This window comes from Ornithorhynchus anatinus, chromosome 2, assembly GCF_004115215.2.
Source record: "Ornithorhynchus anatinus isolate Pmale09 chromosome 2, mOrnAna1.pri.v4, whole genome shotgun sequence".
Classification (NCBI taxonomy): domain Eukaryota; kingdom Metazoa; phylum Chordata; class Mammalia; order Monotremata; family Ornithorhynchidae; genus Ornithorhynchus; species Ornithorhynchus anatinus.
The window spans coordinates 170080777-170096894 of record NC_041729.1 but is presented as its reverse complement, the minus strand read 5'-3'; the positions used below and the strand labels follow the sequence as shown (position 1 = coordinate 170096894).

Sequence of the window (16118 nt, the reverse complement as noted above, 5' to 3'; positions counted from 1 at the left end):
CACTAAATACTGTCAGTTCTACCTACCCAGCACCTCTAGGATCCATCCAAACAGCTACTATGCTGATCCAAACACTTATTTCCCACCTTGACTGCTGCATCAGCCTCCTCACTGACATCCCTGCCTCCCTGTCTCTCCCCACTCCAGTGCATACTTCACTCTGCTGCCCAGATCATTTTTTCTAAAAAAAAGTTCAATCTACATGTCCCCACTCCTCAAGAATCTCCAGTGGTTGCCCATCCACCTCTGCATCCAAGAGAAATTCCTCACCTCTGGCTTTAAGGCTCTCAGCTCACCCCCTCCTACCTATCCTAGAGAAGCAGCGTGGCTCAGTAGAAAGAGCACAGGTTTGGGAGTCAGAGGTCACGGGTTCTAATACTGGCTCCGCCGCTAGTCAGCTGTGTGACCTTGGGCAAGTCACTTAACTTCTCTGTGCCTCAGTTACCTCATCTGTCAAATGGGGATTAAAACTGCGAGCCCCACGTGGGACAACCTGATCACCCTGTATCCCCCAGCACTTAGAACAGTGCTTTGCACATAGTCAGCACTTAACAAATACCACTATTTATTTATTTATTTTTATTTATCCTCATTTCTCTTCCTCTACTGCTTAGCCAGCACACTTAGTTCCTCCAGTGCCAACCTACTCACTGTACCTTAATCTCATCAGTCCTGCCATCGACCCCTCATCCACTTCCTTCCGCTGATCTAGAGCTCCCTCCCTCTTCACATCTGACAAACCACCGCTATCCCCATTTTCAAAGCCCTCTTAAAATCACATGTCCTCCAAGAAGCCTTCCCTAACTGCTTATCTCCTCACCCTAGTCACCTAATCACTCGGGTCTGTACCCCTTAGCACTTTGATTTTCACCCCACCCCCAATCTCACAGTATTTATATATATACTTACATACATACCTTATACTCTGCCACTTCCCCTATCTGTAATGTATTTTAATGACTGTAAGCTCCTATGGGCAGGAATCATGCCTCCTAACTCTGTTGCACTGTACTTTTCTAAGCACTCAGTACAGTGCTCTGCACTCAGTAAGCACTCAATAAATACCATTGATTGATTGGACTGATTGATTGATCACCTCTCTGACGGACATCGCAGGAGCCAAATTTGAGCAGTTTGTTTAGAGCTTGCACATTGTTCTCCTTCGCTGCCAGGAGCAGTGGCGACTCCGAAATCCTGAGGAGATCAAAGGCAGCGGTCAGTGGAGGTCATTCCTGGGAGGGGGGTGGGGGCTGAAGGTCCCGGGTCTCCCGCTTCCTAGCTGGCCCACCTGGAGTTTGGGACAGGCCTGGTCTTCAGCTCCATACTGCCCCGGCCCAGTCCCCGCCCAAGCAAAGCCGCGATCCCTGGCTTCCCACCCTCCCTGGTCCTCGCCTGCAGAGCATGGGCTTGGAAGTCAGAAGTCATGGGTTCTAATCCCGGCTCTGCCACCTGTCTGCTGTGTGACCTTGAGCAAGTCACTTCACTTCTCTGGGACTCGGTTACCTCATGTAAAATGGGGATTAAGACCGTGAGCCCCACTTGGGACATCCCGATTTCCTTGTAGCTACACCAGCACTTAGAACAGTGCTTGGCACATAATAAGTGCTTCACAAATACCATCATCATCATCATCATCTGTCACCCAGCCAGCTACCCACCCCCGCAGTCAGGATGCACATAATGCCCAGTGTTAACATAGACACACTCCCCCCATGCCCAGGGCTTCTCAGACGGGACTCATGCTCAAAGAATGCCACTCCCATAAGTGCCCCTGGTGGGGAGGAGCGGGGGGAAGGGCCTGGGGTTCCCCTTCCTCACTCCCACTCCACTGACATTGGCAACCCAGCCCTTCTCTTTCCCACTTTGCCCCCGCCATTTGGGAGGGGAAGAGGTAGGGAAGCTGAAGCATGGGGAGCTTTCTAAAGGAGTTCTTCATCCCAGCTTTCAAGGAGAGTTGGGGTTCAGAACCGAGCACATTCCAAGGGGTTCCTGACTCTCAGACTGATGGGACTCTTCAACTATCCAATGGTCGACTCATCCATGCTCCTGCTCCTAGGTAGACAGATGGGCTCCATGCAAGAAGAGAGGCCCCCAACCGTTCTCTCAGCCTCTGGCTTCAGGCTCAACTCTTACGACCACCAGCAGCACCAGTGTCACCATTCATTCATTCAATCGTGTTTATTGAGCGCTTAATGTGTGCAGAGCACTGTTCTAAGCACTTGCAAAGTACAATTTGGCAACAGATAGAGACAATCCCTACCCAACAATGGGCTCACAGTCTAGAAGGGGGACACAGACAACAAAACAAAACAAGTAGACAGGCATCAATACCATCAAAAAAGATAAATAGAATCATAGATATATAGACATCATTACCACCATCAGCGGCATCCACCATCATCACTGCCATCAGCAGCACCAGCATTACCATCACCACCCGCAGCCCCAAACTACCACCTCCACCACAATTAAAAATGGTGGCATTTGTTAAGTGCTTACTATGTGCAAAGCACAGTTCTAAGCACTGGGGGGATACAAGGTGACCAGGTTGTCCCACCTGGAACTCACAGTTTTAATCCCCGTTTTACAGATGAGGTAACCGAGGCAGAGAGAAGTGAAGTGACTTGCCCAAAGTCACACAGCTGGCAAGCGGAGGAGCCGAGATTGGAACCCACGACCTCTGACTCCCCAGCTTGTGCTCTTTCCACTGAGCCACACTGCTTCTCACCATTACCATCACCACCACGACCATCACCATTACCCATCACCATCATCACCATCACCTCCACCACCATCACCATTATCATCACCACCACCATTACCACCACTGCCAGCCTCATCACCATCATCATCACCAAACACAGAGGCACTTGGGTGGGAACAGAGATGGTGCAACCAGAGTGCTGGGGTTGGAGCTGAGGAATGTACATACAAAAGAAGAAAGGCTAGCCCTCTACCCCCAAGGACTTTATTGTTTAACTCAACTCCATCCTGCTGCTCCCTTTCCTTGGGTCCTGTCTGTGGCAGAGATGGAGAGCCAGTTAACTCCACACCCTCTCTCCAATAAATCAATTAATGTTTTATAAGCAGTATGGCCTAATGGATAGAACATGGGCCGGGGAATCAAAAGGACCTGGGTTCTAATCCCAGCTCTGTCACCTGTCTGCTCTGTGACCTCTGCTCTGTGACCTTGGGCAAGTCACTTCACCTCTCTGTGCCTCAATTACCTCATCTGTAAAATGGGGACTAAGACTGTGAGCCCCATGTGGGTCAGGGACTGTGTCCAGCCCAGTTCCCTTTAATCTACCCCAGATCTTAGTACAGTGCCTGGTACATAGTAAGTGCTTAGCAAAAACCACAATCATTATTATTATTATTAACTCATATTGTACTCTCCTAATAATAATGATATTATTATTATTATTATTATTAAGACTGAGCCTCATATGGGACATGGACTGTGTCCAACCTGATTACTTTGTATCTACTCCAAGCATTTAGTACAATGCTCTGTACATAGTACGCACTCAATAAATACACTGAATGACTGACTGATTCACTCTGCTGCCTGGATCATTTCATTCCATGCATAGATCCCCACTCCTCAGAAACCCCCAGTCTTTTCTAGGGGAAGCAGCGTGGCTCAGTGGAAAGAGCACGGGCTTGGGAGTCAGAGGTCATGGGTTCTAATCCCTGCTCTGCCACCTATCAGCTGTGTGACTTTGGGCAAGTCACTTAACTTCTCTGTGCCTCAGTTCCCTCATCTGTAAAATGGAGATTAAGACTGTGAGCCCCATGTGGGACAACCTGATCACCTTGTATCTACCCCAGCGCTTAGAACAGTGTTTGAAACATAGTAAGCACTTAACAAATTCCATCATTATTATTATTATTATTACCTCCACATCAAGTAGAGAATCCTGACCATCAGCTAAAAGACTCTCCATCAGCTCTCTCCCCACTGCATAGCCTCACTTCTCTCCAACTTCATCCCAGCCTTCACGTTTCACTCATCACACCAAATCTACTCATTTCCCCTCATTCTCTTCTCTTCCACTTTTAAGACCTCCCATCCTCATTGTCCACAACTCCCTCCCACTACCCACCTGGTAGCTCTTCCCACCTTTTAAGCATCCCCCAAATCCCACCTCTTCCAGGCCGTCTTCCCTGATTCATTTTTCTCCTACCAGGGGCACATTTTCCCAACTCTCATCTCTGCAGTCTGGCACTACAACCTCCGATAGTGTGTATGTCTACATCAATTTAAAGGCCTTCCCAGACTGAGCTCCTCTTCTCCCTCTACTCCCTCTACCACCCCCCCTTCACCTCTCCGTAGCTTAACCCTCTTTTCCCCCCATTTCCCTCTGCTCCTCCCCCTCTCCCTTCCCATCCCCTCAGCACTGTACTCGTCCGCTCAACTGTATATATTTTCATTACCCTATTTATTTTGTTAATGAAATGTACATCGCCTCGATTCTATTTAGTTGCCATTGTTTTTACGAGATGTTCTTCCCCTCGAATCTATTTATTGCCATTGTTCTTGTCTGTCCGTCTCCCCCAATTAGACCGTAAGCCCGTCAAATGTCAGGGACTGTCTCTAACTGTTGCCGACTTGTTCATTCCAAGCGCTTAGTACAGTGCTCTGCACATAGTAAGTGCTCAATAAATACTATTGAATGAATGAATCAATCAATTTACCTGCTATATTATTAAGTACTAATTCCAGCTACCCGCCAATTTTGGGGGGGAGGGTGGGGGAAGTGTCTGTCATCCAAGTTGCATTGTAGACCCTTAAGGGCAAGGATTACATCTTCCACCTCTAAGGTGCTGTCCCAAGTGCCTATTTTTTTATGGTATTTTTTAAGAGTTTACTATGTGCCAGGCACTATTCTAAGCGCTAGGGTAGTACGATATAAGGTAATCAGGTTGGACACAATCTGTGTCCCACATGGGGTTCACGGTCTTAATCCCTATTTTACAGATGAGGTAAATGCGGTATAGGAAAGTGAAGTGAGTTGCCCAAAGTCTCACAATTGGTGGAGCCAGGGCTAGACCCAGGTACTTCTGACTCCCTGGCCTGTGCCCTGTCTAATAGGCCACACTGCTTCCCTATTACAGTGCACAGCCCACCGTAGGTACTCAGCTAATAGCACAGGTCTGAGTCAGAAGGTCATGGGTTCTAGTCCCAGCTCTGCCATTTGTCTGCTGTATGGCCTTGGGGAAGTCACTTCATTTCTCTGGGCCTCAGTTACTTCATCTTCAAAATGGGGACTGAGACTGTGAGCCTCACGTGGGAGATGAACTGTGTCCAACCTGATTTGCTTGTATTCACCCCAGCGGTTAGTACAGTGCCTGGAACATACTAAGTGCTTAACAAATACCACAATTATTATTATTATTACTGACTGATAGCTAGCTGTAAACTCATTGTGGGCAGGGGACAGGTCTACCACTCTATTGTACTCACCCAAGTGCTTGGCACAGTGCTCTGCACATAGTAAGCGCTCAAAAATGCAATTAATTGATTTTGGGGTTACTGGAGGCCGGTTTGCTCGCTCACCAAAGGTAGCTCCTTATAGTGTCTCTTCCCTAGGTTACCACACGAGGGCAGCAGAAGGCAGGAGGCATGCTGATCATTGTTAATAATAGTAATAATAATAATAATAATAATTTTGGTATTTGTTAAGCGCTTACTATATGCCAAGCACTGTTCTAAGCGCCAGGTAGATACAAGGTAATTAGGTTGTCCCACGTGGGCATTAATTCCCATTTCCCAGATGAGGTAACTGAGGCACAGAGTAATAATCAATATATATATATATTATAGAATTATATAATTCTGATATTTGTTAAGCACTTACTATGTGCCAGGCACTGTACTAAGTGCTGGGGTGGAGACAAGCAGATCGGACTGGACACAGTCCCTGTCTGACATGGAACTCACAGTCAACTTCCCCATCTTACAAATGAGGGAACTGAGGCACAGAGAAATGAGGTGACTTGCCCACGGTCACAAAGCAGACAAGTGGCGGGACTGGGATTAGAATCCATAACCTTCTGACTCCTAGACTCATGCTGCATCCACAATGCCACGCTGCTTCTTCATGGCGCTTGTTCAGTGTTCACTACGAGCCATGTACTGTACGAAGCACTGGGGTAGACAGAAGATGACCAGGTTGGACACAGTCCTTGTCTCACATGGGGCCTACAGCATAAGGGGAGGGAGAACGGGTATTGAATCCCCAATTTTTTATCGCTGACTCCTTGCCCACATCCTGACTCTGGCCTGGAACTCCCTCTACAACAATAATAAAAATTGTGGTATTTGTTAAGTGCTTATTAAGTACCAAGCACTGAACTAAGCGCTGGGGTGGATACAAGCAAATCAGATTAGACATACTCCCCATGCCACATGGGGTTTATAGTCTTAATCCCCATTTTACAGATGAAGGAACAGAGCAGAGAAGTAAAGTGATTTGCCGAAGGTCACATAGCAGACAATGGCGGAGTCAAGATCAGAATCCAGAACCATCTAATTCTCAAGCCTGTGTTCTATCCACTGGGCCACCCTGCTTCTCAACTTCCTCCCCCTTCAAATCCAACAGACGATCATTATTCCTACCTTCAAAGCCTTATTAAAAGCACATCTCCTCCAATAGGCCTTCCCAAACTAAGCCCTTATTTACGCTATTCCCTCTCCCTTCTACATTATCCCTGCCCTTGGATTTGTATCCTTTACTTATTCTCGGCCACATAGCACTTAGGTCCATGTCTGTAATTTATTTTAGTGTCTGCCTCTCCCTCTAGATGGTAAACCCCTTGTGGGCAGGGAACATGTCTACCAACTCGGTTATATTCATAATGCCTGTGGTATTTGTTAAGCAATTACTATGTGCCAAGTACTGTACTAAGCCCCAAGTTATATACAAGATAATCAAGTCCCACAAGGAGCTCACATTGTAATTAAGAGAGAGCATGGGTACTGAATACCTAATTTGAAGATGAGGACTGGTGCATAGAAAAGTTAAGGGAGTGCCCAAGGTCACAGAGCAGATGTGGTGGAGCAAGAAATTAGGACCTGGGGGTCCTTTGACTCCCAGGCCTGCGCTCTTTCCACTAGGCCACACTGCGTCTCGTACTCTCCAAAACACTACAGTGCTCTGCACACAGTGTTCAATAAATACGATTGTTTGACTTTACAGATGAGAAAATTGAGGCCGAGATAAATTAGGTGAATTTCCTAAGGTCACGCAGTGGGCAAGAAGCAAAGTCAGGATGAGAACCTAGGTCCCCTAATAATAATAATGATAGTATTTGTTAAGCAGTTACTATATGTCAAGCACTGTTCTAAACATTGGGGTAGATACAAGCAAATCAGGTTGGACACAGTCGCTGTCCCACATGGGGCTCATAGTCTTAATCCCCATTTTAAAGATGAAGTAACCGAGGCACAGAGAAGTGAAGTGACTTGACCGTGGTCACACAGGAGACAGGTGGAGGATCAGAATTAGAACCCAGGGTCTTCTGACTCCCAGGCCCAAGCTGCCCTTGGTCCCTTCCCTCATTTGCAAAGGGACCCCCGCATTTTCTTTCCTAGTGACACCCACTGCCCAGAGAAGCCATGTTGATTGTGTTTCTGTCCCACTGCCACCAGATGCCTTCTCACCCTTCCACTGTCTGATCAGTGGAGGGCCTTATTTCCGGGAGAGCAAGTTTTATCAGCCGGATCTTTGTAGTGGAGGGACTATTAATAATAATAATGTTGGTATTTGTTAAGCGCTTACTATGTGCCAAGCACTGTTCTAAGAGCTAGGATAGATACAAGGTAATTAGGTTGTCCCACATAGGGCTCACAGTCTTAATCCCCATTTTACAGATGAGGTAACAGACACAGAGTAGTTAAGTGACTTGCCTATGGTCACAGAGCAGACAAGCGGCAGAGCTGGGATTAGAACCCATGACATTCTAACTCTCAGGCCCGGGTTCTATCCACTGCGCCATGGTTCCCGCCCCCACATATCAAGCCCTGGATCAAACCAATTTTGAAAGAAAGTCACTGAGGACTTGCAGACTACAGGAGCCACTGAAAAGCTGGGTTCCTTTCTAACTCTCTCCAAGCTGGATTTCTTTCTAGTTTTCACCAAGCTGAGTTTCTTTCTAGGTCCCTCTGAGCCGGGTTTCCTTCTTAGGTCTCTCTGAGCTGGGTTTCCTTCTGGCTCTGGCGACGAGCTGGGTTCCTTTCTAACTCTCTCCAAGCTGGGTTTCTTTCTAGTTCTCGCCAAGCTGAGTTTCTTTCTAGGTCCCTCTGAGCTGGGTTCCTTTTTAGTTCTCTCTGAGCTGGGTTTCCTTCTTAGCTCGCTCTGAGCTGGGTTTCCTTCTGGCTCCAGTGAAAAGCTCTCCCGGGCAGAACCTCAGAGAGAAGCAACTGAGATCCCCAACCACCTTTCACTGTGACCTGTGGGAGCCCCGGTCCCGACCCACTCCGGCGACACTGAGCTGCAGGGAGATTTCACAGAGGCAGCCTTAGGCTTTCACAGATGCTAGAGCCTTGGAAACCTTTGGATGCCACTGGACTCTGGCTGACCTGGGTGACGGCACCTTGAATGCACCCACGGGCTCTGGACCACCGGGCCGGGTGGACTCTGAGCAATTTACATTGGATTAAATTTGTATTATGTCATCTTGACTACTGTGAGTGTCGCCAAACCCTGCCCTACATTATTCTTAAATTCTGAGCCCCTGGAAAGCCAGGGATCACATCTAACTCTCATCCATGAACTCTTTCCCAGAATTCAGTACAGTGCTCAGCACACTGTAAGCACTTCATAAGCACTATGCTCCTAAAAACATGAGATGCATTCCCTGCCCACAGGGAGCTTACACACTGGGGTGGGGAGAGGAGAAAAGGGGGTGGAAATCAGATATAAGAATACTTACAAAAGGGGTAGTCAAAATAAACCGCACAATACCTATGTTTATAAGTGCTGAGGGAGGATATCAATATATAAATCAGAAGCAGCGTGGCTCAGTGGAAAGAGCACGGGCCTTGGAGTCAGAGGTCATGGGTTCGAATTCCGGCTAGGCCACTTGTCAGCTGTGTGACTGTGGGCAAGTCACTTCAGTTCTCTGCGCCTCAGTTCCCTCATCTGTAAAATGGGGATGAAGACTGTGAGCCCCACGTGGGACAACCTGATTCCCCTGTGTCTACCTCAGCGCTTAGAACAGTGCTTGGCACATAGTAAGCGCTTAACAAATACCAACATTATTAGAGGTGGCTGATGGGTTGAGTGACAGGTTTGGGGAACTCGATCAGGGAAGACTTGATAGTGGAGAAAGGATTTCAGGAAGGGTTTGAAAACAGGGAGCATTATGGTTGTTTGGATTGGTGGGGGAAGGGTGGAGGGAGTACCAAAATGGGGAAATAAGGTGACCAAGACTCTTGGGGAGGGAAGAGGGAGGGGAAACTGAGGCCTGGCAGGGGGAAAAGGCCTCTTTGGCACTACGCCCATGGCTGGGGCAGAGCCAGGTGTCCTGGCTTGCCGCCCGGTGCACTCCCAGCTTCCTCCCCCGACCTGCAGGAGAGAGGGGCATGTGAGAGGGCGGTGAATGTAAAGCATGTGTGCTCTGTGTGGGAATGGGTTCAGGGGACTCTGTGTGTGTTTGTGTGTGCGCGTGCGTGCACGAGGGTATGTGTTGGTTTTGTTGCTAGGAGTTGGAGTTGTTGGTGGGGAGGGGGTGTGCAATGCCCCCAAGCCTGTGTGGGCACACTGTGCCTGGGACCGGAGAGCACGACACGGGAGCATTGTGTGTGTGTGTGTGTGCGCGTCTACAATAAGGGCCTCTAAGTGTGGGCCCTCCCTAGTCCCCTACGGCCTCACGGCCTTGTATGGCTCCCAACAGGGCCCATCTCCGGAGAGAGAGGGAGAGACCGCAGAGAAGGCTGAGGGGCGAGATGGGCGAGGGGAGCTGTGGCTGGGGTGGGGATAGTGGGGAAGGCACAGGGCCGATCTTCTGTCCATCTGGCTGTCTGGGCTGCTGCCCGCTCGGATTCCGGTTTTGTAACTTTTCCTGCGGCTCTCAGAGCTGAGCGATGCGGGGAGGGGGGTCGGCCAGGATCCCGAGTCACCCAGCCAGGCCCAAGTAACTGCTGGAGGGCACGGGGGCCTTGGGGGCCAGGGAGGCCCTGGAGTGAATTGCTGCAGAGAGAGACAGTGTGGAGAGAGCAATTCCCACTCCACATAGACCCAAGTCTCCATGTGTGTAATGTTTCAGGCCTGGGCAAGCCTGGGGATCGGGTCTGGAGATGGCAATACCGTGGTGCTCCCCAGACAACAAAAGGCATGTGCAGTCACCATGCAGGCCGGGAGACACACAGACTGGGATGTGGGGATACATGGATAGGGAGCCCCATTCCCCTTGAGGAGGAGGACACAGTGGGGGTAGGACGAGGAGCGGCTTGAGCCCCTCACTCGCACACCCAGGGCCCAGGTGCTGCCCCTCCCCAGAGTCACCCGTACCTACTGCTGACGGAGCTCCCCAGGGTGAGGGTCTCCCTTCCCCCTGCCACTGACAGGCTCGGGCAATCCCTGTTACCCCACATCGATGCAGGACCCCTAGTTTGATGGGCCCATATCCACTCAAGCTGCCCAGCCCCGTGTCCTTCCATCCCGTCACCAGGGACACACCCTGGGCCGGGACCCAATCTGCCCCACGGCCCTCCTGGCAAATACCAGGTGCCATCACCCCCCACGGCAAGAGGAAGAGTCAGACAGAGAGTTGGGCACCATCTAGCCCCTGAGCACCGCTGCCCACTTCCCCATCTCAAGCCTCAGCCCTACCCCCACCTGCTCGAGGACAGCAGGCCACTCCTGCAGTGAAATCGAGGCTCGGGGCCAGCTAGAATGAGACCACGCAGGAGCGGGACAGAAACTGGGAGACCAATGGGCTCAAGTCTCCCAGCCCCTGCAATGGGGTATTGCTCTCCCCTCAGAGAGCTTGGTCAGCCGACTCCAGCAGGAGAGTCCACCCTGCTGGTCCCCACTAGGGCAGTCCACCCTGCTTACCTCTACCTACCGGGGAAGCCCATCCCGCCCGCTGGCTCAGTCCCTCAGGCCTCTGTGCTTCCCACTTCCTCCAAACCCTGGGCCCCTGCCTGTTCTTTCCGCAACAACGGTCCTCTGTCACCCCACAACCGGCAACTACGACGTCGCCACTCAGACATGCTCTCTCTGCCCTGGGGGGCTGCAGCGGCTGGGGCCCCACAAACCCCAAATCCTTCAGCCCAGGGCACACCCCACCTGCAGAGTGTCCTAAAATCCCTCCTTCTCCATCTGGTCTTATGGCAATAATAACACTGATGGTATTTTTTAAGTGCTTACTATGTGCCAGCACTATTCTAAGTGCTAGGGTAGATACAAGGTAATCAGATTGTTCCACAGAGTACTCACAGTCTTAATCCCCATTTTACAGATGAGGCACAGAAAAGTGAAGTGGCTTGCCCAAGGGCACACAGCAGACAAGTGGGAGAGCAGGATTAGAACTCATGACCTTCTGACTCCCAGGCCTGGGCTCTTTACACTAAGCCATGCTTCTTTTCCAGTCCTCTCCCAGGGCTTTTAACCCTATCATTCCCTCACCCAACCACTCACCCACTTACCTGCACCCTACTTGGCTCTCAAGTATCTGTGTGCCTGCTTTATTTATTTAGACCTCTGGAGTAGTAAATAGTTCATCTTCTCCATTAGAACAGAAGTTTCTTGTAGGCAGGGGATGTATGACTTCTTTATTCTGTACTTCCCAAGTGCCCAGGTTAGTACACCGCCCCAAGCAGATGCTCAATAAATGCTATTTACTACTATCACCAATAAATAAATGGTATTTATTGAAGATGAACTGGAAGTGGAGCACTGTACTGAGCACTTGGGAGAGTGCAATAGACTTATTAGATGCATCGCTGACCTCAAGGAGCTTACTAGGGAGCTGGGCTGAGCCTCAGCCCAGGCTCCCACCTCCGGGATCCCAGCCTCTGCCAGGACTCAGTCAATCCATCATATTTATGGAGAGTGTACTGTGCGCAGAGCACCGTACTAAGCGCTAGAGAGAATCCAACATAACATAACAGACACATTTCCTGTCCACAACGAGCTTACAGTCTAGTTTCCACCTCAAGGATCTCCCCAGTTTCTTATGGGGCCTGGGCTTCCACCTCAGGGATCTTCCCAGCCTCTGATGGGGCTTGGGGTTACATCTCAGGAATGCCCCCAAGACTCTGATGGGTCCTGGACACTGGCCTCAGAGATCCCTGCTTCCAACAGGGCCCGGGCTCCTGCCTCAGGAATCTCCCAGCCTCTAACGGGGCCTGGGCCTCCACCTCAGCGATCCCCCCAGCCTCTGACAGGGTCCGGGCTCCCGTCTCAGAAATCTCCCCAACCTCTGACAGGGCCTGGGTTCTATCTCAAGGATTCCCCCCCAGTCTCTGTTTGGGCCCAGGCTCCTGCCTCAGAGACCCCTGCCTCTGATACGGCCCAGGCGACCTCAGAGATCCCCCAGTCTCTGCCGGGGCCCAGGTTTCCACCTCAACGATCCCCGCAGCCTCTCACAGTGCTCGGGCCCAGACCAGACCATTCATTCATTCGTTCAGTCAGTCGTATTTATTGAGCGCTTAGTGTGTGCAGAGCACTGTACTAAGCGCTTGGAAAGTACAATTTGGCAACAAATTGAGAAAATCTCTATCCATCGACGGGCTCACGGTCTAGAAGGGGGAGACAGACAACAAAACAAAACAAGTAGACAGGTATCAATAGCAGACCAGGGTTGGGTGAGCCAGAAAGGAGCCCCAGGAGGGGTTGTGCCAGGAATTTCCACATAAAAATGTCCACATCACTCCAGCAGCTTCAGGGAAGGTCCTCACTGGCTGGCTGAGCCCAGCCTGACCAAGCTCAGCCCCACCCGGCCTGGCCAACTACCCGCTGGCCATCCGATGGCCTCGTCTAGCTCCACCGACGTAGCCCAGGGCTCCCTCACCCGTGCCTGGCGTCACCGAAGGGGACCCCAAGGTCTCCTCCCACGTCTGTGTCTGGCCTCCAGTGACCCTTTGGCACCCACACAGAGGGTTCTGAGCCTGGTGGGGCGAGGGGAGGTAGGCAGACCCCTGTTTCTCTGGCTAACAGTCCTCTAGACTGTAAGCTCACTGCGGGCGGGGAACACGTCTACCCACTGTGTTACACTGTGCTCTCCCAAGCGCTTAATACGGCACTGTGCACACGGAAAGCACTCAATAAATACACTTGATTGATTAACAGCTCTGCCCTTCCCCAGGCTCTCCCCACGCTGGTCCAGACTGTGGGGAAGGATTCCGAAGGTGCCGCAGAGCTTTCGGACGGACAGCGCCCGGTCGCTGGGCCCCTGCCCCGACTGCCGTCCACCTGAGGAGTCTGACCGATGCCCCTTGCCCTCCCCGCAACTCCCCACCTCCTGGATGCCCCTCCAAGTCGAGGGACCAGCCCCAGACGCTCTCCCCAAGGGGTGACCCCCTCCGGGCTGGGATCAGGGCTGGCCTGAGCGGTGCGGGGGTGTAGGGTCTGGGCCTGGAAGGGGAATGCGGGGGCAGCCCTTGCGAGGAGACCCGGGGATTGCGCGACCGGGTCGGGATTGCGCTGGGGGGGGGGGGGAACTTGGGGTTTTGCGGGGCGGGGGGCGAAGGCGAGGGTCCTTCCCTACCTCTTGTGCTGCAGCAGGTTGAGTTCGTCCAGGACCTGGGCCCAGGACTGGCGACGCTGGAAGAAGCGGCAGAGCCAGGACCCCAGGCTGGACCCCTGCCGCCCCCCGCCCTTGGGGAAGCTCAGCCCCATGCGAGGGCGGGGGAGGCGCAGCGGGGGTCTCAGCTGGGGGGTCCCATGGGTCCCCGTCCCCCCGGGGCTCTGCTGGCTGCCGAGCGGCCCCGTGTCCTCGCCCCCCGACGCGTCTGGGCTCAGCGCGGCGGGTCTCGGTTGAGCGCGGCTGGTCTTGGTTTAGCGCGGCTGGGCGGGACTGTCCGGACGGTCTTCTCCCGTCGGGAGTCGGTTGTAAACCCTGCGAAGACCGAGCAGCCGCCGCCGCCGCCGCCGCCGCCGCCGGGCAGGTCCTTCTCAGGGCGAAGGCCGGCTGGGACACTCGGGAGGGCGGAGGGCGTGGAGCTGCGGGCTGCGGGTTGCGGGCTGCGGGCCCGGGAGGCGGGCCAACACTAGCTTCCTCCGCCCCGCTGACCTCCACATTTAAAGAGGTAGCGCCGCCCCGGACCTGGACCTTCTCTCTCCCTCCTCCTCCTTTCTCCTCCTCCCTCTCCTCCTCTTCTTCTTCCTCCTCCTCCCCCTCCTCCTCCCTCTCCTCCTCTCTCCTCCTCCTCTCCCCCTCCATCTTTTCTTCCTCCTCCTCCCCCTCCATCTCTTCTTCCTCCTCCTCCCTCTCCCCCTCCTCCTCCCTCTCCTCCCTCTCCTCCCTCTCCTCCTCCTCCTCCTCCTCCCTCTCCTCCTCCTCCTCCTCCTCCTCCTCCTCCTCCTCCTCCTCCTCCTCCTCTCTCCTCCTCCTCTCCTCCTCCTCCATCTCTTCTTCCTCCTCCCTCTCCTCCTCCTCCCTCTCCTCCTTTCCCTCCTCCTCCTCATTCATTCTTTCATTTAAACGTATTTATTGAGCGCTTACTGTGTGCAGAGCAGTGGACTAAGAATGTACAATTCGGCAACAGATGAGAGACAATCCCTGACCAACAACGGTCTCACAGTCTAAAAGGGGGAGACAGCAAAACAAAACAAGTAGATAGACATCAATACCATCAAAATAGATAAATAGAATCATAGATATATACACATCATTAATAAAGTAGAGTAATAAATAATATGTACAAATCTGCACAAATGCTGTGGGGCGGGGAAAGGGGTAGAGCAGAGGGAGGGAGTAGGGGGAATGGGGAGGGGAGAAGGAACTTAGGGAAAGAAAAAAAGAGGTCTCAGTCTGGGAAGGCCTCCTGGAGGACGTGAGTCTCAGTAGGGCTTTGAAGAAGGGAAGAGAGTTAGTTTGGCGGATGTGAGGTGGGAGGGCATTCCAGGTCAGAGGTAGGACGTGGGCCAGGGGTCGACGGCGGGACAGGCGGGAACGAGGGACCGTGAGGAGGTTAGCGGCAGAGGATTGGAGTGTACGGGGTGGGCTGTAGAATATTATTGAGTGCTTACTGTGCTCAGAGCACTGAACTAAGCACTTGGGAAAGTACATACAGTAATAGAGACAATCCCTGTCCATTACAAGCTCACAGTCTAGGAGCAGGGGGATGTGGATATCAATACAAGTAAACAGACATCCTCCTCCTTTTCCTCCTCCTTCTCCTCCTCTCCTCCTTTTCCTCCTCGCTCTTCCTCCTCCTCCTCCTTTTCTTTCTCCTCCTGCCCATCCTCCTCTTCCCTCCCTGCCCCCGGCAGGTTCTCCCAGGAGGGTCTTGCGGGGAGGTGGAGACCCCCCACCCTCCCGCCCTGCCCCGCAAGGGGCCGGAGGCCTTAAATCTAAAGGCAGGGCTGAGGAGAGAGAGAGCCGGGCCCATCCCCTGCAGGATATGTGAGTTTTCTCCCGCTTTTCCCCCTGCTTCTTTGGCTCTCCCTCCCACCTCCAGTACTTAGTGCTTAGTACTCTGTGCCTGGCACAGAGTAATCACTTAATAAATACCATATTAATAATTATTATTACCTCCTCTCTTTCTTCCATGACTCTGTCCAACCCGATTTGTTTGTATCTATCCCAGCGCTTAGTACAGTACCTGGAACATAGTAAGTGCTTAATAATTACCACAATTATTATTATCTCTGTCATCTCAATGGCTGTGTTGAGGCCATGGCCCTCTCAGAGTTCCCCAGCCCAGCCTCCAACCTCTGTGGGCCCCTTCAGCTCCCCTCTTATCCACCCACCCAATCAATAATAATAATAATTATGGTATTTGTTAAGTGCTTACTATGTGCCTGGCACTGTACTAAGCTCTGGGGTACATTTAAGCAAATCGGGTTGGACACAGTCCCTATCCTACGTGGGGCTCACAGTCTCTATCCCCATTTAACAGATGAGGTAACTGAGGTACAGAGGAGTGAAGTGTCTTGCCCAAG

The 16118-nt window shown here is 51.9% G+C and overlaps 1 protein-coding gene across 3 annotated transcripts in view; it reads right to left on the bottom strand.

Annotated features, from left to right (window-relative positions):
- LOC100088427 (transient receptor potential cation channel subfamily V member 6) overlaps window positions 1-14197 on the bottom strand; it is a 33904-nt gene extending 19707 nt beyond the window's left edge. For 2 of the 3 annotated variants that reach the window (XM_029057548.2, XM_029057550.2), the window contains exons 1-2: window positions 13720-14195; window positions 1097-1194 (exon numbers count right to left, since the gene is read on the bottom strand). In XM_029057548.2, coding sequence (XP_028913381.1) covers window positions 1097-1194; window positions 13720-13850 — 229 coding nt within the window. In that variant the 5' untranslated portion in view covers window positions 13851-14195. Of the gene's footprint in view, window positions 1-1096; window positions 1195-13719 lie in introns of all 3 variants that reach the window. The other variant, XM_029057551.1, reaches the window with a different exon arrangement.
- Between the last annotated feature and the right edge of the window lie 1921 nt (window positions 14198-16118).